The sequence below is a fragment of the Poecilia mexicana genome, unplaced genomic scaffold, assembly GCF_051168715.1.
Source record: "Poecilia mexicana isolate PSO_F unplaced genomic scaffold, ASM5116871v1 scaffold_18, whole genome shotgun sequence".
Taxonomy (NCBI): domain Eukaryota; kingdom Metazoa; phylum Chordata; class Actinopteri; order Cyprinodontiformes; family Poeciliidae; genus Poecilia; species Poecilia mexicana.
Genome location: NW_028263387.1, coordinates 10,246,684 through 10,271,760, shown reverse-complemented (window position 1 = coordinate 10,271,760; position 25,077 = coordinate 10,246,684). Strand labels below are relative to the sequence as shown.

Below are 25,077 nucleotides of genomic sequence, written 5' to 3'. Positions count from 1 at the left end.
AATCTTATATAACATTCCAAGACAATTTTCTGACACACTAAATATTGTTTATTTTTAGCAGTCTGTCAAAAAATCTGAGTCTGAATCAGTCTATGTTGAACGTTTCTAAAATGACAAGAAACTGCTCCCTTTTTCATGATTTTCCAATTTTTCTAAGATATACTCGGATAACACACAGTTTTACTGATTTAAAGCAATTTAACATTCGGAATTAGAAATGAAAATTGTCTGTTTTTGTCTCGTAAAAGACAGTCCAATGTAGTTGAGGGTAGCTCTCATACAGAGCATCACAACAGCCTAAAAAGTCACCAACACTGTACATGTTGTCTTGATAACTTTTATGCAGAGAAAAAAATGCATTAATTGGACTAAGTCAAGAAATCAAGACGGTCAGATTAAATAAGCAGGAGGGAAAAAGATCAAGTTGATCCATGGTGCAACAACTTTTTATGGAACTTAAGTTCAGAAAAAAATATATAGTTTTTACAAACATCTTACTGTACAGCCTTAAAGTGCATGAGAAAAACTTGATTTGTTGAGAAAGTTCTCACCCAACAGAACAAGGTAATGCAAACCTTAACCATGTGGTTAAAAATCAGTGGCGCTTTTTAGATTCATTCATATAAACAGTAATTATTAGTACCATATTTTCCGGACTACAGAGCGCACCTTACTATAAAGTGCATGTACTAAGTTTAAAAAAAAAAAAAAAACTGGAAACGTATATATATATATATATATATATATATATATATATATATATATATATATATATATATATATATATATATATATGGTATCTCAGCCGCTCTCGGTTTTTCATAAATCTGCTATTAAGGAAGCAGCCCTGCGTCTCCAACGCCGAACCATGGATTCGTTCACGCTGAGCTTACGTACAGCGGCTCTATTTCCCTCCTGTCCTGCCAGATCGATACTCCTCAACTTAAAAGCGGGATCTTTTTCTTCGTGTTGTTTCCATGATGAGGGGGTATGAGTTTGAAAACATTTATCCGTCATGCTGCTGCTAGCATGTGCTCGTTCTAAAAGAAAATTTAGCACTTTCTTCTTTGATTTCCAATTGTGTCTTCCAATGATTCACTTCCTGCTAAAGCATAAAAGCCGCAACGGGCTATAAACCGCATGGTTCAAAGCGTGGGGGAAAAGTAGCGGCTTATAGTCCGAAAAATATGGTATTTACATTTTTATTGTTTTTATTTTGTGTTTGCTCATTTATATTTACAGTACTATGCAAAATCGCTAAATCACTCGTATTTAATTTTGCTTCTGTTGAGTGTGTTTTTTTTCTTGTTTTCTCTGAGGCATCTAAACTATTGAAAATAGATTTGCAATATCTGGATGTCATATGTTTAAGAAATGGTCAAATGTGTAGCAAAGATCAGACACAAGGTCTTTCTTTATTGACCATGTGTTTTATGTCAGGTTTTCAGCTCTCTTGGGAATAACCCTGTTGAAGCTGTTTAAGATTTATTCAAGATGTATTTAAGATTGTTTTATTTGCAATTTTTTACAGATTCGGTCAAAAAGGTTTCAATAAATTGCGTCTATCTGACAGGCAGACAAGTTTCAAAAGATCCTTTTAACAGGTTCATCTAAGAAATCAAAGGAAAATCATTATAGCACTCTCAAAAATCTGATAAAATAATAACCAAGGTTACAATAAAATTTAGTTAAAGGATCAACAGATTTGAGGTTTTCCAGTAATCCAGGAAATGTTTTTTTAACCTAATATTACCCAGAAACCGTTAATTCATGAGATGTTTTCAGGGTCATTGCTTGAAGGTGATGAGGTAGTCCGGATAAGCTTGGTCATCGTGGAACACGACAAACATGTTGGGTCTGTTCATTCTATCCACCACGCTGTCGTATAGTATATGAGGCTGCTGGTTATCACGAGGTGGAGGAACCTTCATGCCACTGTGGCCCAGAGTGTAGACGCCCGTCAGGACTCTAACCACAAACATCAGCTGAGAGCCATCAGCAGCAGGTCTGGAGTAGGTGGGATGGGTGGAGTAGCTGGCATTTACAGCAAAGTAGGTTCCCTCTCCAAAGCTTGTTGCTACGAGACCGACAAAAATAAAGACTTCAGTAAACTATAACAAAGAGATACTTGCTGAACAGGTTTTTCCTTTTATTTACTAATTTCTTGGTTACTTTTAAGATAGACGTCACCATTTTAATTTATAAAAGCTATAAGATATAATGCATAAGATAGTTTTACCGTTTTGCCCACAGAAGCGCCTGTTGAAGCCAGTTTTCATGATGGAGTCACAGTTGTTCTCCGTTGTCCCATGGTATAGAAACTTTTCATTTGCCCCCCCCTCCTGTTTGTTCTTTTCAAATATTTTTTTCTTCTGTGCCTCATAAGCACGTCGTAGATGAATGCTCTGCACTCGCTCAATCTAACAAGAAACAGAGAAAAAAAAAATTAAGGACAGCCACCAAAAACATCCTACAGATACTTGTAAAACTCTAAATCACTTCTGAGGTAAGCAGCAACAAAGTCAATTTTTAAAAATTGTAAGTTCTTATTGGAAGCCACCGACCTTCATTAAAGTTTTCTTAGCAGTTAGTTTGAATCCCTGCTTCACTCTCCTGTACTCTGGTGAAGAAGACTGCAGCGTTACCCTCTTCATGACCTCACCGTGCGTCATGCTGTCCCATTCCAAAGGGAACGTGAAGTCTGGAAAATATATTAGACCACAAAATTATAGTGAAGCCGTCTTGTAAAATAAGAATATCCAGTAGGATTGCTTCTAAGTTTACAACTAAGATTTAACTACAGCTTTCACACTGAATGAGAGGAATAAACAAAAGTTATAATAAGACCAAAATCTAGTAATATGATATTTGAGTGTAAATGCTGCAGTAGTCACTACTTAGTGTAATACGTGGAAATATATATATGTATATTTAAAGAAAAAGGACAAGGGCTTTAACAAAAATGAAGACGGTAATAACAGCACATTAGTTAGCTGACACACAACACATCAATAAGCATTTTGCAAAATGCTGAGTAAAAGTAGTTTGTGACATACTTCATAGATACTTTTAAAATGTAATTTTCTCACCTTCCAGATTCTCAAGCCGTTTGAGGTTTGTTTTGTAGCCTTTAGCTGAGACCATTAAGTTTTGTAGATCCACTTGCCACAAGACTCCGTGTGCATCCACAATTCCTCCTGTAACATCCCCCCTTTCCAGGTTGTAATTGGCTGTTTTGGGGACTCTGTCCCAGTTTCCATTTTTTCCCAGGATGCACCACATCACACGTTTGTACAAATCGTCCTCATCCCTCCCTCTCACCTCTCTCGTCAGGGTGCCGTGCAGGTTTGAATTGAACTTCACAATTGCCCTGTTGACCCCGTCTTTCATACCGTTCACCATCAGGTTTCCAGACGGATCCTTCTTCATGTACAGACCCTCCATCCTCACCAGCTCCTGCAGATCTAACATGTCGTCTGCGTTGAGACTGTCTAGCTGCTCTTTGGGGAAGGTGTGTTCGGTACACTGATTCTTATAAAGATTCTTCATTTTTTCCATGGCATCATTAACATCCTTTCTGGTAAGACCCAGGAACAGGAATGTCGATGGCTCACTCACAGGAATGGTATCATATATGCTGAGGTCAGCAACCAGAGGTAAAGGTGCCTGTTGTACCTGAGGCACCTGAAATGTTGGTGCTGGAAAACAGGTCAAAGACATTTGTGAAAAGTCTGAACATAATATTTAAACCATCATAAGAGACACACTAGCAGGAAGCTATTTGTGAAAAATGTTCTGTTACATTTTCTTCCAGAAGTGGGGAACATCTGTGTTGCTTCTTCTTTAAAAGCTAAGAAGACGTTGATTTTAATCAGGACAAGGCGGATGGAGGTGAGGCTGTAAAAAGGACCGGATGATGTGGCTGTTTGGATTCCTCTCAGGATTGCACCTGCAACGACTGCAGGGTCCAGCCCACCGGCTCCTGCAGAAACAGATTGTCCACACAGAGTTCAGCCACACACTGCAACATTCATTATGTGTTCTCTAAAGAACACAATACACTTACCTGCACAGATGGCAGGAATTGCTACGGAGCTAAATCCCAGGCTTTCACAGTAGTCAATGATGCTGGGAACAAGAGTTTCAACAAGGCTTGCATCTTTCTCTCCACATACATGTAAGATGGCTTTACAGGGGAACAGTCCAGGCGGTGTCACAAAAACGTTCCCCCGGCTCACTTTCGCTGTACACACAAAGCACAGGAGATCACCACAAGAACAAACTATCTGAACTGTGTGTTGCTTTAAAACACGTGGCCAATTCTCCTCTCTTACCCGTTTTCAGCTGAGCCTCCACCACTGATCCAGCTACGGTTAAAATGTCTTTGCAAACTCCCTCTGTAATAATTAATTATGTACACTTTAATATGTTTTCTTTGCTCATGTGAAAGCAGAGCCAAGACTTGTTTCACAAAGGGTAATTCCTTATTAAAAATTTACATTTTCAATAAGGAATTCGACTTCATAAAGCGCCATTTAAAATCCATTCTTAAGAGTAACACTCTTTTAATCTCTCTGTAAACTTCCTAATGTTGCCTAATCAAAAAGAAAAACAATAAATCACGTTCAGCTTTTTATTCAGTTGTTCTATAGACAATAACAATAAAACAACACAAAGTCCAATAAATATTCATGCAGATAACAATCCGATTTATTAACCACTGTGTAACATTTTTTTTTAAATTAACCACTGGTATTTATTGAGTCTAGATGGTAAACCAAAAACTTTTGATTATGTTTTAAACGGTGTTGGTTGAAAGTTTTTGTTCCATGTGTTGTGTTCCAGGTGCTTTACTCATTTAGGTACATATTATCATCTTTTGTTCTTTTGTGGAAAATTTTGCTCTGACTATAAGCCAATTTGTCTCCCGGGGAACGTTTCATATCTGTTTGGACATCTGAGAAATTTAAATTTTATACTATATGGTAATTATGCCAACAAATTGCATGAGTTATTTTAGTTTAATCAAAGATCATAAACTGAACATTTTATTGCAGTCTGATAAGCCACAAGCTGATTTTTGAGATCTCATGATGGTCAAATTCAGTAATATAGCTTAAAGCCTCATGTCTCCACACATTTAGTCCCATTTGGAGGTTCAGTTTGCCTGACACCACATGCTTCCTGAAAACCAATCAAAATCCATGAAATCCTCTCAAACGTGTTTTATGGGTAAATACTGTGAAGCCGAATCATATGACCTGTTCTTATTCTGTTTGTCAACAATCTGTTGCTGCTGCCATGATTTTAAGTGCATATGTATTCATTCATCCTCTTTTCTGCTCAGTAATATGCTGCAGTGTGTGTCAACAAACAACTTTACAGCTACAGTTCCTTCCTTGGACTTTGACCTTCAAATGCTCACTTCCTGATCACCTACCATTGTAGAAGTTGACAAAGTTGGTGGTGTTCACCACAACGTCTGTAGTCTCGTTAGTGATGTCACCGAACACCAACTGCAGTTTGACTCCGCCTCCTACAGTGAGGTTGATGTCATCGAGGTCACTGGTGAGGGATCCGAAGAGCGCTGAGAGAAAGAAGCCGTCCTGAAGTTTGATGCCAATAAAATGTTTATATGCTACAAAATTATGAACTGCCAATAAAGTCTGGTTTACCTTTGCCTCTCTGGTTCATGATTGAGCTGAGATGTTTGTATACTTCATGGTAGCTCTGGAAATAATTAAAATCAATAATAAATGTTTTGTAACATTTATTTAAACTCCATACTTTGCCTTTAAGAGGTACCTCCTCAGAGTCTGGATAGCCCGGTTTAATGACGATGTGGATGGTGGTGAGATTTCCACATTGGTCAGACAATGCAAATTGGCGAATGCTTTCCTTCAGAATTTGAACAGCTTCACTCAAGGGGTATTTCAGGAGAAGTCCAGGCCCGATAACAGGAATGGCCACTGAACTGAAGCCCTTCTCTGCACAGAGGTCCAAACATCTTCTTAGCCCCCTAGAAAGAGCCTGAAAGACAAGAATAAAATATTTCCCTGTGTTAATAAGAATCCATCAATCCACAGGCCATACGGGATACATGGTCCTTCCTGTTCTAGGGGTATCCCTCTGCTATCAGACTTGAAATCTTCTGAAGAATGGCACATAGTCATCCTGATTAATGCCAAAAACTCCACAATCAAACAATGAGTCCAAGCTCATCCCGTCCTATAGCGACTCAATCTGTCTTTTTTGAGGCAAGTCACCTTATGAAGGATGCTAAGTTCAGCCACTTGAAACCGTGGATTATTCTCTCTGTAAATAGTTCTTGATTTTTGAAGTTCTGATTTCTCACCTGCACCCCTTTTCCTCCAACTCCATCCCAGGCCAGGCACTCTATGCAGAATATCTTGGAGCAACCTAGAGAAGTGCTGGCACTGACCTCCAGAACATCACCAGGAATGAGGGAAGAATTTGCAGCCGATAAGTTGAACTTTGACTGGACCACATCTCCGCCTTTCACAAGCAATGATTTGCCAATATTTGTTGAAGACAGCTGCCTGCCATGTGTGGGGACGACCAAAACGTTCACCTGTGGAAACGTTTAGAAATATCATTAATGGAAAACTGACAACCTGATCATATCGGGCCAGTAATGTCAGTTTGTCAGACATTACTGCCAATGTCAGACATCCTTACATTGGCAGGATGTGAGACATGCTTTCTCACATCCTGCCAAATGTGAGAAAGAAAATAAAGGAAAATGGTCAAACCTGCTCTTTCTCTAAGCTGCCAATCTTGATTTCTAGGTTGATTTTGACTGGACTGTTTCCAACAGTGCTGAAGCGAGTCCTGGGAGTTGATGGTCTTGGTGTGATGCTGCTGAGGCTTCGCTGTTTGTTTGCCACAGTTGGTGAGATAACAACTTCTTGTTCCCTAATAATCACCTGACAGGAAGTTTCAACCAGCTCCTTGCTGACTTTACCAGCTCCTTGGAAATACTGCAGCGCCCCAGGACCATCCAGAACTAGTTTGTCCATCGTCATGCTGGCCAGAGCTGACCCAAGGGCTTGTTTGGTCTCCTGAACCCGCGAACGAGGACCAGACAAAAGAACACAAGGATTTGGAAAAGAGGAGGCTTTGAGTGTCACATCGATCTGCTTCATGCCAAGTATTCCTAAGATTTTATCAAAGCAGTCAACAAGTTCAGGATACTGCAGACTGATAACCTCTTGAGTTGAAACCCGATTTGCCTGGAAGGAATAAATAAGCTCTTTAAGCTTGTTCACGTGTTCAGTGTAGCCCACCAGCTTCACTCTGGATGATGACGTGTCACTGGATCCAGGAAGGAAGCTAAAGTTCACTCTTAGCTCGCCACGGTTTTCCTCGCTCTTGGCTCTGTTGAGGATTTCCTTGAGTGTGTCTAGATCTGGAGCCACAGCTGCAGCACCCTGAAGAGTCACACTGGACTCATTCAGATCTCTCAGCACCGTCGTCTCTGCTTCTCTCAGAGCATCCGAAGACAAACTGGCCAGAACCAGTTCGGACCCCACCTCCAGGGACACTGGGCTTCTGAGACTTTGCTCAAACCGTGTTTGGTACTTGTAGATGACGCTGCTAGTCGCCATGAAGATTAATAAATCATTGGAAAGATTAACCCTCTTTTCTTGTATCTTCTTAATCAGTTCGTTAAGTTTGGCTTCACCAAGCTGCACCTTATCTTCAGGACCTTCTAAGATGATGATGTTAGAGGCCCTGCTGATTTTAACCTCTGGACAACTTGCACTCATCTCTCGGTTGAACTCCTCCTCAATCATCTTGAACCGCTTCTCCACAACCGGCTGCTCTTTGCGAATTGGTATGCTTTTCTCCAGAACCGCAATCTTGTCCTTCACTACATCTGTCTCCCCTACAACCACAGCATAGCCATTCTCTGAGTACACTCTCACATCATCAGACACAAAGAAGGGATCCTGTAGAACCTTCTTGACTTGTTTGGGCTCAAGGACATGATGGCAGGTGTAGGCCTCAATGACATTGATGAAGGTCCGGTCCACTTGTAGCTCCCAGTTTTCTGCTGCGCCATCAAAAGCTCCTCCAGGCCCTTTCTCTATGTTCCCCCTCACCACTGCCTCTTCTTCCTCAAAATCTAGCTGTATCGTGCAGCCGATTGCAGAGAACTGCTTCTGCAGTATTTTGTAAGCTTTAGGGTTGTCTCTCATGTAGAACAAGAGAAAGATGTCTGTCCTGAAAGTCTTCTCAAGACCTTTTGTGCTGAGTTTAGTAGTCGTCTGAAAGAGCAAAACAGCAAAATTAATGAATTTGTTACGTAGCCGAAAAATGGACACAGACAAAATTAATTAGAAAAAACATTGCGCCTTGGGAAACCTACCACATTTTATTTCCAAAAACAATAATGTATTTATTGGGATTTTATGTGATAGACCAACACAATGTAGTACCAGAAAAGTGCCTGAAAACTTCAGACAAACCTGAAGACAAACTTTTGTTCCCTGTTCTCTGATCATCAGAGAACAAACATCATGAAGACCAGGGATCATGGAAGATGGGGTTAGTGAGAAAGTTCTAGAGAAGTTTAACTCAAAGTTAGGTTATAAAGCAGTACCCCAAAACTGGAACGTCTCTCATAGATCTGCTCAATCCATTATCTTTGAAAGAATTGGAAGAATTGAAAGACTGTAGAAAACTGCAACCCAAAACGACATGACTGTCCATGAGTGTCGACATCATTTGTGTACTCTACATGTAAAAGCAGCTCATTTCCAATTTTCCACAAATCATGTGGAGGATTGATCAAACATGAGGAAAAGGGTGATCTGGTTATTAGATTCAGGCGTGTTGAAGCATGGATGCATCTAGTAGCTCAATTTGTTTGGACCTGCTTCAGAACAACACACACACACACACACACACACACACACACACACACACACACACACACACACACATATATATATATATATATATATATATATTGGAACATTCTAGACAATTTCCAGATTTAAATCATTTAAATCCAATACAGAGTCTGTGCAACACTTCAACACTTCAGACTTGCTCTGCCCATCAGGTCTAGCTGAGCGTCAGCCATTTAAAAAAAAAAGAAAAGTGGGCAAAACATTTCGACTCCTAGATGTGCAAATTCAGCAGCAACATGGACCCAGAAACTGTGGCAGCAAAAAATGGTTCTACAAATAACTGACCCAAGGAGGCTGAATACCCATGTGTGTCACACTTGTCAGAGATTTGCTCCGTAAGAATCTGAAAAATCATGTGTAATTTTTGTTACACTTAATAAATACGACTTTGAATTAGTCAATCATATAAAGTCTCAAAAATATAAATTCAAGTTCATGTTTATAATGTGGCAAAATAAGATGTATGGATACATTCTGCAAGATACTTTGTATTATGTTTGTGAAATATTGAAATATTTCTCTTAGAAAAATAAAGACCATGCAAGTTACTACTAAACACTACTGTGACTCAAATCCACCAAAGTCAGAAACATAAGGAAAACTGATCTGATCGGTTGAAAATGAAACCAAAAGAAAAATCAAGACAAATATGTACTGCTATGTTTAGTCAACAACGCTAGGCCCTGTTGAAGTTTTATCCTGCTTATATAAAAAAAAGTATAAACATATATATTTGCAATAAACTAGAGCTCACTTGTGATTGGCTTGTCGATGGCTGATCCTGGGTCTGTGGTGAACTGCTCCGAGTCACGGTCAGGTGTACATCTCCCCCAGGAAGACTAATAGTATGAGTTTTCCTCTTTAAAACCCTTTCCTGGTCTAGAAGATGGAAGAGAATAGTAATGATGTCCGTTTTAAATCTGCATGCATGCTCTTATTTAAGCCAGATGTCAGTGCGTACCTTCTTGTTCCTTGAAGCAGACTTTATAGATGTTGTCTCCCACCTTTTCAATCCCACCACAGTCGCCTCCCCCGGAGTCTCTTCTTTTCTGAAAGTGTCTGCTGACCTTTTCCTTCTCTCTGTCTGTTAAATATCTGGCCTCAAAATACAGCGGATATGGATATTCAGCCATTTTTGACTTCTAAACTGAGAGAGGACTTTCTGTTCTTGTCCGTAATCTGAGTAAGCTGCATTCACTGAAGAGCTAGTTTCACTTTCTGTTATTTATCACCTCCCATTCATGCTTGTGACACACCCAGTCCGGTCACAGTTCGGGAAATGGAAAACTAGAAGGTATTTCCTGGTGTCACTGTTGAACACCGGCAAATCAAAAAGTAAATGAAAGACAATAATACCCACTGATCATGATAATATTTATTAATGTACAAACACAGCATCTAATATTTAATGTGGCTATGACATAACGTGCAATTTTGCAATATCCCTACATTCACTGTGTAGAAGAAATATATTTGCACACAAGTAATACTTAAGCTGCGTCCCACATACCATATATGTAATCATAATAAAACTTAACTGTTTTATTATTTGTTGAAATGTGTGTGAACTGGTTCCATCTCTAATTTTAAGAGCCAAAGGAATTAAAAGGAAATCACCATAGGACCTTCAGAAAATCTGATAAAATAATAATAAAGACACCTTTCAAAGGTTACAATAAAGTCTATCTTAAGTATCAACATATTTGAGGTTTTAGTGAAAATTTGTATGTCTTCTACTTTTAACCTAGTTACCCAGAAACCATTATTTCACTCTAACTTTGATAGGACCATGTGACGTTTTCAGGGTCATTGCTTGAAGGTGATGAGGTAGTCCGGATAAGCTTGGTTATCATGAAAAACGACAAACATGTTGGGTCTTTTCATTCTATCCACCACGCTGTCGTAACGTATATGAGGCTCCTGGTCGTCGAGAGGCGGAGGAACCTTCATGCCGGTTTGGCCCAGAGTGTAGACGCCGGTCAGGACTCTAACCACAAACATCAGCTGAGAGCCATCAGCAGCAGGTCTGGAGTAGGTGGGATGGGCGGAGTAGCTGGCATTTACAGCAAAGTAGGTTCCCTCACCGTATCTTGTTGCTATGAGACCGACAAAAAATAAATAAAGATTTTAGCAAATTAAAACAAAGACATACTTGCTGAACAGATTTTTCCTTATATTTACTAGATTTCATTGCTACTTTTAAGGTAGACGTCACCAATTTAGCTTACAAAAGCTATAAGATATAATGCATAAGATAGTTTTACCGTTTTGCCCACAGAAGCGCCTGTTGAAGCCAGTTTTCATGATGGAGTCACAGTTGTCCTCCGTTGTCCCATGGTATAAAAACTTTTCATTTGCTCCTCCCTCCTGTTTGTTCTTTCCAAATATTAATGTTTTCTGTGCCTCATAAGTACGTCGTAGAGGAATGTTCTGCACTCGCTCAATCTAACAGGAGAAACAGAGAAAAAACAGCTAACCCACCAATCTCAGTTGTTGGCACCTCTATAGAAAATACATTAAAAACCCTTATAAAAATATCAAATTTGACAAAAAATAAAAAATGAAAATACAGATCCACTAATGTGCAAATTTTGTATGTTTCTGTACTATCATAAGAGAGCCTCCTGCTTCTAGAAACAGTCCAAGAGAAAAAAAAAACAAAAACAAAAAACAGCCATTTTTGGGGAATAAGTAAATGTTCCCCTGGTGTCTGCAAAAAAAACCAGCCTGTTTCAAAAACCTCAATTGTTGCATTATAATTTGTTATCTAGCAACCCCAACCCAATAGAAGCTTCACCCACTTCATTCAAGATGTTGAATACTGCAGCACAATGGCTGCTGGAAAAGGGAAATGTTTTGTTAGTGGCTGCAATAGGCAGGTGTCCATACATTTTCTCCCAGTCACATAGAACAGAGATGCATGACTTCATTTTATTTTTGCTTGCTTTTTACTTACAATATATTTCCAGTAATGTTGATAAATATATTTTCTTTTTGTAAGTGTGCATATATTTAGGGCTGTTGTAAACGAATATTTTAGTAATCGAGTAATCTATCGATTATTCTTACGATTAATCGAGTAATCGGATAAAAAAAATATAAAATGAAATATTGGTAAATCTGGCATAATACCGGTGTTACTATCAGATATCAATATCAGTCCAATTTTTCATATTTGAGCATCCCTAACAGTTGCTTTTTTGTAGTTTAGAAAACTAACCTGTAACAATAATAGCTCACTTTCTAAGTTAACCAGAAGAAAAGTTATAGAAAAATCTGAAATTATATTGAATTTAATAACAAAGAGGCAGGCTCACAAATATGCTTATAAAAAATGTCTACAATCCAGCTTTTAGTTTATGTATTCATCTTCAGTGAGTTTGCCACCTAACCTGTCACGCTTTGGGTTTGAAAATACGGGAAATGCCGCCTGGAGTGGGAGGAGAGGGCGAATGAACGAACGTAAGATGGGGTGGAGGGGAGGAAATAGACCAGCGGACTGACGAACCGTTAGACCGGGGTACGAACACGGGGGGAAGCAATACGGGATATTTACAACACCTTCACTGGTCACACTCAGAAACTCATCTACCAGCCATGTATGATGCGCTCCGCCACCCGTTTCTTCAGACCGGGATATGAAATTTATTGTGCGGTTCGTCGGTAAAGCTACATTTACACGGTAAGCATCAGCTACTCAGCCGCCCGCCCTGTTCAGTCTATCCGCTCACCTCAGCGCTCTTCCCGCCGTTCGCTTTCAACCAGCAGCCCCGGAGGAGAAATGCTGCCGTACTCCAGGCATTCCCCCAGTCATTTTAAGGATGCTTATTGGTTCCCCAAAAACGATAAAAAGTCGGGCATTATCATCAATCAATTAAATCCCCACGGGCCAATCTTGAAGATTGGACTTTATGCCGCTGAGACTTAGCTTTTGTCAACAACTCAGAGGCGGAAGTGAGAGCTCCGCACAACGCAAATGAAGTCCCGGCCGGAACACGGTGCGCTAACTAAAAACATAAATTAACGAAGCTTCGAGGCAGGTAAATTTTCCTCGAGGAATTTTAGTAATCGAGGTACTCGAATCATTCGAGGAATCGTTTCAGCCCTAACTGCAGTATTGATCAATATACTTGATGATGACTGAATTGTTCTTGATGATTTTGATAATGACATTTGACAAAATGTTATGTTTCTTGCTTGTTTCATAATTGGTTACTGCATTGCTGGCGAAATATGCTATTGCTCTTGGCTTCTCAATTCACTGTGACGTCTCAAGTCTCTGATAATAATAAACATCTAATCTGTCTATAATAATCCTCTGACATATGTTAGGAATCAAAATCCTGCACTGTTTGTCCTTAGGCATAATGTGTGTCATGAACATTTAAGCATGATCTTTTAATATAAAAAAAATGAACATGCAGAAAAATGTCAATGGACTGCTTCAGATAGTGTTAGAATATAATAAACCATGCATTCTCTCATATCAGAAACATCAGTATCATTTATCTTAATTTTTTCCCAGGTACCTGGATGGAATGTGGTCAATGTTAAAAAGAAAATAAATACCAAGGGCAGTTATCAAAAATATCACAAGAGTACTTGTAAAACTCTAAATCATTTCTGAGTTAAGCAGTAGGCAAAGGCAGAGTTTTTAAAATTGTAAATTATAAATTCTTGTTGGAAGCCACCGACCTTCATTACAGTTTGGTTAGCAGTTAGTTTGAATCCCTGCTTCACTCTCCTGTACTCTGGTGAAGAAGACTGCAGCGTTACCCTCTTCATGACCTCACCGTGCGTCATGCTGTCCCATTCCAAAGGGAACGTGAAGTCTGGAAAATATATTAGACCAGAAAATTAGAGAGTTATTTTTTTTTCCAGTTAGTGAACCTGTGTTACAAAATAAGAATATCCAATAGGATTGTTTCTAAGATTACAACTAAGAATTAACCACAGCTTTGACACTGAATGAGAGGAATAAACAAAAGTTATATTAACACCAATATACAGCAGTATGATATTTGATTGTAAAAGTTGTAGCAGTCACCATTTAGTGTAAGAAGTGGAAACTAAAATAATTTTTTTTATCAAAAGAAAAAGGACAAGGACTTAAACAAAAATGAGGAGGGTAATAACAGCAAATTAGCTAGCTGATAGTTACAAACATATTAATAACATTTTGCAAAATACTGAGTAAAAGTAGCTTCTGTCTTTCTCACCTTCCAGATTCTCAAGTCGTTTGAGATTTGTTTTGTGTGCTGCAGAAGTGACCATTAAGTTTTGTAGATCCACTTGCCACAAGACTCTGTGTGCATCCACAATTCCTCCTGCAACATCCTTGTGTTCCAGGCTGTAATTGGCTGTTTTGGGGAGTCTGTTCCAGCTTCCATTTTGTCCCAAGATACACCACATCACACGTTTGTGCAACTCATTCTCATCCTTCTCGATAATCTTCTTCTTGAGGTTGACATTCAGAAATGAATTGAACTTCACAAATGCCCTGTTGACCCCGTCTTTCATACCGTTCACCATCAGGTTTCCAGACGGATCCTTCTTCATGTACAGACCCTCCATCCTCACCAGCTCCTGCAGATCTAACATGTCGTCTGCGTTGAGACTGTCTAGCTGCTCTTTGGGGAAGGTGTGTTCGGTACACTGATTCTTATAAAGATTCTTCATTTTTTCCATGGCATCATTAACATTCTTTCTGGTAAGACCCAGGAACAGGAATGTCGATGGCTCACTCACAGGAATGGTATCATATATGCTGAGGTCAGCAACCAGAGGTAAAGGTGCCTGTTGTTGTACCTGAGGCACCTGAAATGGTGGTGCTGGAAAACAGGTCAAAGACATTTGTGAAAAGTCCGAACATAATATTTAGAGAGTTGGGGGGAGTCCGGACCTCCCAATCTTAGAAAAGTCTAGAATTGTTCCTCCCCCCCAAAGAAATCATGAAAGAAACCCTTGTATTTAAACAATATCAATATAAAAAAGGCAATAGAAACAAAGAACGAAGTAAATCTGCCATTCATCTCAGAAAAAAAAATAAGAATTAGTTTTTAGGTCACCCCTCCCCCCCACTATTGTTAGAACAATGGTTCAGTCCAAAGTGTAGGAGGAGCAACAGCTGCACTGCTGAACCACCGGCTCCGTTAGGCTAAGTGAGGAGCTAGCTGTTAGCTGTTAGCTGTGGCTCTGCAGCACTAACAAACAGCCCTCCAGTAAGTAAATACTTAAAGAAAAAGACATGTTACACGTTTTATTTATTTTCACTGCTCAGTAGGAAGAAACACATTGACAATAAACAGTTTATTTAATTACTTTGGCTGAATCATGATAAACTGCCACCTTATGCCATATAAATCAAAACTAGCTAAACTGCTACATTGCTTTCATAGACTTGTATTGAGAACCACTGCAATAAATCAATATTTATGAGAAATTTTATTAAGTGGAGTTACTTATTAAAACGTGTTTTTATTTAGAGCCTTAAGTTTTTGTAAAGGTGTAGCAGAGATTAGATCTGTGACTCTGAACCAAATCTAAACAAAATATATTTGTAAAAAAAAAAGTTCTGTTACCTTTTCTTCCAGAAGTGGGGAACATCTGTGTTGCTTCTTCTTTAAAAGCTAAGAAGACGTTGATTTTAATCAGGACAAGGCGGATGGTGGTGAAGCTGTGAAAAGGACCAGATGATGTGGCCGTTTTGATTCCTCTCAGGATTGCACCTGCAACGACTGCAGGGTCCAGCCCACCAGCTCCTGCAGAAACAGATTGTCCACACAGAGTTCAGCCACACACTGCTACATTATGGTGTGTGCTCTAAAAAACACAATATACTTACCTGCACAGATAGCAGGAATTGCTACAGAGCTAACTCCTAGTTTTTCACAGGAGTCAATGATGCTGCACACAAGTTGTTCAATGACATTTGCGTCTTTCTTTCCACAAACATGTAAAATTGCTTTACAGGGGAACAGTCCAGGCTCTGTCGCACAAATAGGTTGTTGGCTCACAGCCACTGTACACACAAAGCACAGAAAATCACCATAAAAACAGGCTCTGAACTCACATGTGATTGGAACATGTGATCTTTCTCCTCTCTCACCTGCTCTCAGCTGAGCTTCCACTTCTGGTCCAGCTACGGTTAAAATATCTTTGCAAACTCCTTCTGCAATAAATAATTATGCACACATAAACATTTTTCACCAGGTTTGTAAGCTGATGCACATTGAGCTAAGGCTCAGCAAACAATCACAATAAAGCTTCAAATTTGTTTGATAAAGAGGACCTGATGCTTTGGCAGATTTATTTATTTACTTTATTTATTTCAAAAGGGTTTTAAAAACAACAGAACAAGCAATTAGTAGGACAGACACAAACACTTTTACCACAAAAACAAATAATTTTTGTGGTAAACTATTTGTTTACCACAACTCTTCTGTTTGAAAAGTAGTAGGAAGAAGTGAACACATATTTAATCCTACCCCTTATCTCAATTTAATGAAATATATTTTCTACTGACTCAATAGTTATCAAAAGTTTGCAAATAAAACCATGTAATAATATTCATGTGCCTCTTCAATGTACCGTGCTAAAGAGCCAACAGTAAATTATAATACATAGACAAAATGGTTACAAACCAGCTCTCATGAGACAAGAAAATGTACGGATAATACTGATAGTAGTAGTGACAAATTGCAAATACCCCTGACATACAGCTAATGTTCCCTGTACCATCTGAGTAATATGAATAGCTTTGTATTTATTTTTAAACTGGTTAATGCTTTGGACATTGTTTTAATTCCATATTCAGTTCGTTCCATTGTTTGACTCCAGTTACAGTGACAAAAAATATTGTCATAGTTGTTCGGATGCTACATATTTTGAAATTCAGCGTTCCCCTTAAGTTGTACCCGCCCTCCCTTTCATAAAGCATTTCCTGAAGACGTTTAGGTAACAGATTGTAATGGCTTTTATACATAAATAGAACAGTTTGATATTTCACAATTTCCTGCCATTTTAATAAATTAGACTTAACAAATAAAGGATTTGTGTGTGCAAGAAAACTAGCATTGTGTATTACTCTGATGGCTCTTCTTTTGTAATACTGTTAGTGTTTGTAATGTTGATTTATGTGTAGTGGCCCACAATTCTGCACAAAAATTTAGATGTGGCTCCAACATTGAATAATACAAGATGTGGAGTGATTTACTATTTACTAATTTTATCATCTATCATTACCCCTAAAATTTTTACCCCTAAAAATGTACATTTTTAATAAGATTGTCTAAAATTTATTTTAAGAGAAACAAACTGTAGCAAGCATGCAGTGCACAATAAAAATGCTCTTCTGAAAGCTTCCAGATGTTACCTAAACAGAAAAACAGCTAAAACACTACGAGGATTTTCTTGCTTCAGAATAATATAATAATAAAATAATACAAATTACATTAAATAAGAGGTTAAGAAAAAATCTCATTCAATTAACATCTCCAGTTTGTTAAATCAAAAATCAAATAAAATTTTATTTGTATAGCACATTTCAGCAACAAGGCACTTCAAAGTGCTTTACATCATAACAAACACAAAAACAAAGAGTCATGCAACATAGAATCAACAATCAAAACATTACATTAAATCAAGAGCCGTCATTAAATTCGTAATTGATTATGTCTCAAATACAACTCTAAACAGGTGGGTTTTAAGTCGAGATTTAAAGGCACTCAGTGTTTCAGCTGTTTTGCAGTTTTCTGGAAGTTTGTTCCAGGTTTGTGGTGCATAGAAGTTGAATGCTGCTTTTCCTCGTTTGGTTCTGTTGGTTCTGGTTCTGGGGATGCAGAGCAGAACCAGAACCACCAGAACCAGAAGACCTGAGGGGTCTGGAAGGTTGATACAACGAGTTTCTCTGGATCCTGCTGAGACATCAGTCCTCTAATCCTGGAGATGTTCTTCAGGTGATAGAAGGCCGACTTTGTAACTGCCTTTATGTGGCTCTGAAGGTTCAAATCAGAGTCCATCACTACTCCCAGGTTTCGGGCCTGATCGCTGGTTTTTAGTTGTAATAACTGAAGCTGTGCATTGACTCTAGTTTGCTCCTCTTTTGGTCCAAAGATAATAACTTCAGTTTTGTTTCTGTTCAGCTGGAGAAAGTTTTGGCACATCCACACATTGATCTGTTCTAAGCATCTATTCAGTGATTGGATGGGTTCAGATTGTGGTTTAGCTTTCCAGTTCTTGACATGGACTAAAGCAGATTTTAACAGATGACGATGTTTTTTCAATTAAGCAGATATTTATCCAGATATTTACCCAGTCTAGGTAGAAATCCAAAAACCTTTCATAATATTTTATAGCAATGTAGGTGGTGTTATTTATTTATTTATTTTCGTACATATGTTGGCTTGCTGGTTCTTTCCTCCTTTCATCTCTATACAAGAAGCAAACATTTTCCCACAGTCATGAGAGCAGAGCGGCTTTGAGAAATTTGAGCAATTCAGTCATCATTCTGTAAGCAGAGAAGCTTACAGAAGCTTAGTGATATGTGAATGCCACTGAGGGTGGACTATGTTTATGAGGAATTTCCTAGTAAGTCGATACTTTTATATGCGATGTGCATTGTGCTGTTTTTCTTTTCCTTGTGAACATGGTGCGGATTGGGGTTTATCAGTTAAAAAAAACCAGTCTTGATATGCTGTTTGTCTAAAATGTGAAAGCTATGAGCTGCTAATGAGCTGTATTGTATTAGCCCTGTGAAATGTAAACTAGCGCAGCCACATGGTTGTGAGTTTTTTTTGGAGTGTCGCTGTAAACCAGCTATCAGTTCAACATGTCTAGCTTTCATGTGTGCTCTGGATTACTATTACTACTATTTTTTTTTTTTGACAAAACTACATTGTTAATTGGCTAGTAACACTAATATGTGAAAGTAGAAAAGACTTTTTCTAAGAGATGGCTCGTCCGTTGGATTATTTTATTTTATTTTAAAAATGCAAATTTGCCCCATTTGGAGGTTCATTTTGACAGTCGTTACTAAAAGGCCTCACTAAATCCAAGCAATTATATTAGTCATATGACCTGTTCTAATTCTATATTTTGTGTCAGTATTTTAAGTCTGTTGTTGCTGTCATAATTTTAAGTGTGTGTATATTCATCTTCTATTCTGCTCTGTTATTTGTCCAGTAAACTGCTAAACAGCTGAAACACTGAGTGCATTTAAATCTAGACTAAAAACCCACCTGCTTAGAGTTGCTTTTGAAACATAATCAATGAAAAATGAATCAACATTCCGATGTGTAACAATGGCATTTGACAAAATGTAATGTTTCAGTTTTTGACTGTGTTCAGTAACTTTGTATTTTTAAGTTTTTATGATGTAAATCACTTTGAAATGAATTGTTGCTGAAAGGTGCTTTACAAATAAAATTTGATTGATTGCTTGACCAAATGCTCACTTCCTGATCACCTACCATTGTAAAAGTTGACAAAGTCGGTGGTGTTCACTACAATATCTGTAATCTCGTTAGTGATGTCGCCGAACACCAACTGCAGTTTGACCCCGCCTCCTACAGTGATGCTGATGTCATCGAGGTCACTGGTGAGGGATCCGAAGAGCGCTAAGAGAAAGAAGCTATCTTGAAGTTTGATGACAAATACTGACAATAAAATGTTTATTTGCTACATAATCTATAAACCAGTAATAAAGTCTAGTTTACCTCGGCCTTCCTGGGTGACGATTGAGCTGAGATGTTTGTATACTTCATGGTAGCTCTGGAAATAAAAAAGTAATAAATAACAGGAAACATTTATTTAAACTAAATATTTTGCCTTTAAGATGTACCTCCTCAGAGTCTGGATAGCCCGGTTTAATGACGATGTGGATGGTGGTGAGATTTCCACATTGGCCAGACAATGCAAATTGGCGAATGCTTTCCTTCAGAATTTGAACGGCTTCACTCAAGGGGTATTTCAGGAGAAGTCCAGGCCCGATAACAGGAATGGCCACTGAACTGAAGCCCTTCTCTGCACAGAGGTCCAAACATCTCTTCAATCCCTTAGCAAGATCCTGAAAGACAAGAATAAATGTTTTTAAAAGAATGCATCCATTTATAGGTCAGAAGGGATATATGGTCCCTCCTGGCCTGATTATGTCCCTCTGATCTCTCTTGAAATCTTCTAGAAAAAAAGGCACATAGTAGGCATCCTGAGTAGATATCCAAATCTCAACAGCTGTCTTACAATGAGGGCTCCAATCCAAGGTTACTCTGGCTGATTGAGCTACTCACTGTCTCTAAGGTAGAAATTAGCTCTTGTATCCTGGATTTTGTACGATCCAGGTCTTGAAACAACAGTAAGTGAGCAGACCCTAAACTAAATCTGCACAAGTATCTGTACAAGGGTTGCGCGCTCTACCCCCTGTGTCACCGGTGCATCCGTGTTTGAACTGTTTTGAATCAGTTGAGCTTTCTGAGTTATGAAAAATATTAACTTCTTCCAAAGACTCAACTTACATGTTGGAGTCCGTCACAAGTAACCACATTGTTTAAAGAAGTTAACCCTTTGATTCAAAGGGATACCTTCTTCCCTGTTCCCATTTTAAATGGTGAATGGGCTGAACTTATGTAGTGCTTTTCCAGTCATTTGGACCACTCAAAACACTTTACACTAAAGCCACATTCAATCATTCCCACCCACACTGATTGGTAGGCAACTTGGGGTTAAGTGCCTTGTCCAGGGGCACATCAACACAAAACAAGAGGAAGTGGGAATTGAATCTACAACCTTCCAATTACAAGATGACTACACTATCCACTGACCACAATTAACCCATTTATGATCAATATTCCTAAACAATATTAGTCAGTCCAACAAATGTCAATGGGCGATATATTTGCGTGGGTGACATTTGGATTTTTTTGTGAGACTGAGGAGGACAATGTAAACATGTACCATTTACATTGAAGTCCAAAAATGGGGTTGCCAAAAAACCCAAAGTTGCCGATTTGGATTGCTTTGGCTTTAAACAGAATGAAGAGGTAAACCACCGCTACCTGTGGTTTCAAAGGACTCAAACCATCTGGTTCATTCACAATTCTGGCTGAGTGTTTGATTTTCCTAATGAAAGAAGGTGTTTATGCTACAAACTGTTTTGTATACAACACAATGCAAGTGATCATCTACTGACACGTCCATGAGGAGGGTCAGTAGAAAATGAGAGACTGGATTTAGCCATTCCTTAGAAAGAAGCTTTTTAAATTAATTTGAATAATTAACTCAGTTTAATATAGTGTATGTGTGTTATAATTGAAACGAAATTTTTTGTACAGTGACTCAAGGCATTAGCATTACAGAAGTGAACTTAATTAAATTTTGCTGACTTTAAATTGCAATATTTCTATAATGCTGATGGATGAGATGAAACAGACTTATTCTAAAGGTAATAAGTCATTTCACATGTTTTTCTGTCATAGATCTAGATTTTTTTGTGTATTCACTTTCACCTGCTCACTCTTTCCTCCAACTCCGTCCCAGGCCAGGCACTCTATGCAGAATATCTTGGAGCAACCCAGAGATGCACTGGCATTAACCTGCAGAACATCACCAGGGAGGAAGGCGGAATTTGCAGCCAATGAGTCGAACTGTGATTTTACTGTGTCTCCGCCTTTCTTTAGCAAAGATTTGCCAATATTTGTTAAAGACAGCTGCCTGCCATGGGTGGGGACGACCAAAACATTCACCTGTAGAAACATTTAGATAAGCCTCAATAGAAAACTGACAGTAACTGACACAGAAAATGAAGTGAAAATGGTCAAACCTGCTCTTTCTCTAAACTTCCAATCTTGATTTCTAGATTGATTTTCACTGCATTCTGTCCAACAGTGGTGAACTGCTTTCTGGGAGTTGATGGTCTTGGTGTGATGCTGCTGAGGCTTCGCTGTTTGGTTGCCACAGCTGGTGAGCTAACAACTTGTTGTTCCCTAATAATCACCTGACAGGAAGTTTCAACCAGCTCCTTGCTGACTTTACCAGCTCCTTGAAAGTACTGCAGCGCCCCAGGACCATCCAGAACTAGTTTCTCCATCGTCATGCTGGCCAGAGCTGACCCAAGGCCTTGTTTGGTTTCCTGAACCCGTGAACGAGGACCAGACAAAAGAACACAAGGATTTGGAAAAGAGGAGGCTTTGAGTGTCACATCGATCTGCTTCATGCCAAGTATTCCTAAGATTTTATCAAAGCAGTCAACAAGTTCAGGATACTGCAGACTGATAACCTCTTGAGTTGAAACCTGATTTGCCTGGAAGGAATAAATAAGCTCTTTAAGCTTGTTCACGTGTTCAGTGTAGCCCACCAGCTTCACTCTGGATGATGAAGTGCCACTGGATCCAGGAAGAAAGCTAAAGTTCACTCTTAGCTCGCCTCGGTTTTCGTCATCCTTGGCTATGTTGAGGATTTCCTTGAGTGTGTCTAGATCTGGAGCCACAGCTGCAGCACCCTGAAGAGTCACACTGGACTCATTCAGATCTCTCAGCACCGTCGTCTCTGCTTCTCTCAGAGCATCCGAAGACAAACTGGACAGAACCAGTTCGAACCCCACCTCCAGGGACACTGGGCTTCTGAGACTTTGCTCAAACCGTGTTTGGTACTTGTAGATGGCACTGCTTGTCGCCATGAAGTCTAATAAATCATTGGAGAGATTAACCCTCTTTTCTTGTATCTTCTTAATCAGTTCGTTAAGTTTGGCTTCACCAAGCTGCACCTTATCTTCAGGACCTTCTAAGATGATGATGTTAGAGGTCCTGCTGATTTTAACCTCTGGACAACTTGCACTCATCTCTCGGTTGAACTCCTCCTCAATCAGCTTGAACCGTTTCTCCACAACCTGCTGCTCTTTGCGAATTGTTATGCTTTTCTCCAGAACCGCAATCTTGTCCTTCACTACATCTGTCTCCCCTACAACCACAGCATAGCCATTCTCTGAGTACACTCTCACATCATCAGACACAAAGAAGGGATCCTGTAGAACCTTCTTGACTTGTTTGGGCTCAAGGACATGATGGCAGGTGTAGGCCTCAATGACATTGATGAAGGTCCGGTCCACTTGTAGCTCCCAGTTTTCTGCTGCGCCATCAAAAGCTCCTCCAGGCCCTTTCTCTATGTTCCCCCTCACCACTGTCTCTTCTTCCTCAAAATCTAGCTGTATCGTGCAGCCGATTGCAGAGAACTGCTTCTGCAGTATTTTGTAAGCTTTAGGGTTGTCTCTCATGTAGTACAAGAGAAAGATGTCTGTCCTGAAAGTCTTCTTAAAGCCTTTTGTGCTGAGTTTAGTAGTCGTCTGAAAGAGCAAAACAGCAAAATTAATGAATTTGTCACGTAAATGAAAATTGAACACAAAATTCAGAGCAAAAAAAATTTGCAACTTGGGAAGCCTTCCCATGTTTTACTTTAAAATTTTTTTTGCATGTATTGGAATTCTTGTGAAAGACCCAAAACAAAATAGTGAATATATACTTTCACTATATTCACCAATTTTTATTTGTATTTTTAGAAAAGTATGATGTGCATTTTTTATTCAGTTCCCTGACTCTGATACCTCCATATAAAATTCATTGCCACCTATTAAATAAATAAATTCCACAAGTCGGTAATATTATTTCAATGTTACTCCAGTTACTCTGTGAAGACTTCAGAGGACTGTTAGAAAACATCAGAGAACATGACTGTCCACCTAAAGAGAAAGAGCAAGGAGAGCAGGGACCCATGGTACCTCTGGAGGAGCTGCAGACATTCACAGCTCAGGTAAAATAATCTGTTGACAGAACTACCTGTGTACTCTGGAAAACTATATGGAAAAGTAGCCTATTTCCAGTTTACCACAAATCATGTGGAAAATTCATCAAACATGAGGAAGATGGCGCTCTGGTTATACGACATTAAAACTGAACTTTTTTGCCTGACATGAAAAAATACAGAATGTTTCTTCAAGTGTGTTGAAGCATGGATGCATCTAAAAGCTCAATTGGATTGGACATATATGCAGGTCAGTCCAGTTAACCAACTGGACTGGGAAAGTCCAGCTAATTTCCATATTTAAATTCATTGCAAAATCTGTGAGAACACTTCAAAATTGCTCTTCACAATGCTGCCCATCAGGTCTAGCTGATCATCAGCCATTTTGCAAAAAAGTAGACCAAACATTTCAGCTTGTAGATGTGCGACTTTGACAGCAACATGGACCTTGTCAGAGATTTGCTTTGCAAGAATCTGAAAAATCATATTTGGTTTTAATGACACTTAATATAACTTTGAATGAATCGATCACATAAAATCTCACAAATGTATATTGAAGTTTTAGTTTGTAATGTGACAAAATCAAATGTAGTTTGTGAAATACATCTCTTAAAAAATAATGATTATACAAGTTAAAACTCGACACTGTAGTCATTGAATATTTACTTTCCAATTGTATATTATCAGAAACACATTGGAAACTGGTCTGATCAGTTGAACATGAAACTAAAAGAAAAATCCAGACAAATATGCACTTCAGGGTTAAAACTGGTATGTTAAGAAGTCAACAACACTAGTTCCTGTTGAGGTTTTATCTTGGTTATATAAGATATATATATATTTGCAATAAACTAGAGCTCACTTGTGATTGGCTTGTCGATGGCTGATCCTGGGTCTGTGGTGAACTGCTCTGAGTCACGGTCAGGTGTAGAGTTCCTCCACGAAGACTAATCGTATGAGTTTTCTTCTGTAAAACCCTTTCCTGGACTAGAAGATGAAAGAGAATATAAATAATGTCAGTTTTAAATCTGCATGCATGCTCTTATTTAAGCCAAATATCAGTGCGTACCTTCTTGTTCCCTGAAGCAGACTTTATAGACGTTGTCTCCCACCTTTTCAATCCCACCACAGTCGCCTCCCCCACTTTCTCTTGTTATCTGAAAGTATCTGCTGACCTTATCCTTCTCTTTATCTGTTAAATATCTGGCCTCAAAATACAGCGGATATGGAAATTCAGCCATTTCTGACTGATAACCAAGAGAGGATTTTCTGTGCTTGTCCCTATTCTGAATGAACAGTGTTCACTGAAAAACTAGTTTCGCTTTCTCTTATCTCTCACCTTTAATACTTT

General features: G+C 38.8%; 2 protein-coding genes across 2 annotated transcripts; both read right to left on the bottom strand.

The window, feature by feature from the left end:
- Positions 1-428: 428 nt before the first annotated feature.
- LOC106917627 (protein mono-ADP-ribosyltransferase PARP14-like) lies at positions 429-10,161 on the bottom strand. The gene is made up of 14 exons (XM_088016188.1): positions 9,901-10,161; positions 9,694-9,818; positions 6,774-8,291; positions 6,356-6,592; positions 5,806-6,030; positions 5,676-5,730; positions 5,441-5,587; positions 4,335-4,397; positions 4,067-4,243; positions 3,803-3,982; positions 3,090-3,698; positions 2,565-2,701; positions 2,240-2,420; positions 429-2,077 (listed from the first exon to the last, which is right to left on the bottom strand). Exons 1-14 carry the CDS (start codon positions 10,070-10,072, stop codon positions 1,788-1,790), a joined length of 4,116 nt encoding a protein of 1,371 aa, XP_087872314.1. The 5' UTR covers positions 10,073-10,161; the 3' UTR covers positions 429-1,787.
- A 138-nt stretch (positions 10,162-10,299) lies between these two features.
- On the bottom strand, positions 10,300-25,037 carry LOC106917593 (protein mono-ADP-ribosyltransferase PARP14-like). Its single transcript, XM_088016187.1, has 14 exons — positions 24,796-25,037; positions 24,589-24,713; positions 21,754-23,271; positions 21,440-21,676; positions 19,780-20,004; positions 19,655-19,709; positions 19,409-19,555; positions 16,048-16,110; positions 15,784-15,960; positions 15,521-15,700; positions 14,159-14,770; positions 13,635-13,771; positions 11,204-11,384; positions 10,300-11,035 (listed from the first exon to the last, which is right to left on the bottom strand). Exons 1-14 carry the CDS (start codon positions 24,965-24,967, stop codon positions 10,746-10,748), a joined length of 4,119 nt encoding a protein of 1,372 aa, XP_087872313.1. The 5' UTR covers positions 24,968-25,037; the 3' UTR covers positions 10,300-10,745.
- Between the last annotated feature and the right edge of the window lie 40 nt (positions 25,038-25,077).

What these genes read in the sequence shown, in the direction of transcription:
- LOC106917627 (XM_088016188.1), bottom strand. Translation starts at nt 10,072, where the DNA reads ATGGCTGAATATCCATATCCGCTGTATTTTGAGGCCAGATATTTAACA. An exon ending in GCAGCTTAGAGAAAGAGCAG is followed by an intron (nt 6,593 to 6,773) that starts GTTTGACCATTT and finishes ACGTTTCCACAG; the next exon opens with GTGAACGTTTTGGTCGTCCC. An exon ending in GCGCTTCTGTGGGCAAAACG is followed by an intron (nt 2,078 to 2,239) that starts GTAAAACTATCT and finishes TCGGTCTCGTAG; the next exon opens with CAACAAGCTTTGGAGAGGGA.
- LOC106917593 (XM_088016187.1), bottom strand. Translation starts at nt 24,967, where the DNA reads ATGGCTGAATTTCCATATCCGCTGTATTTTGAGGCCAGATATTTAACA. An exon ending in GAAGTTTAGAGAAAGAGCAG is followed by an intron (nt 21,677 to 21,753) that starts GTTTGACCATTT and finishes ATGTTTCTACAG; the next exon opens with GTGAATGTTTTGGTCGTCCC. An exon ending in CCCCACTTCTGGAAGAAAAG is followed by an intron (nt 14,771 to 15,520) that starts GTAACAGAACTT and finishes CCTGTTTTCCAG; the next exon opens with CACCACCATTTCAGGTGCCT.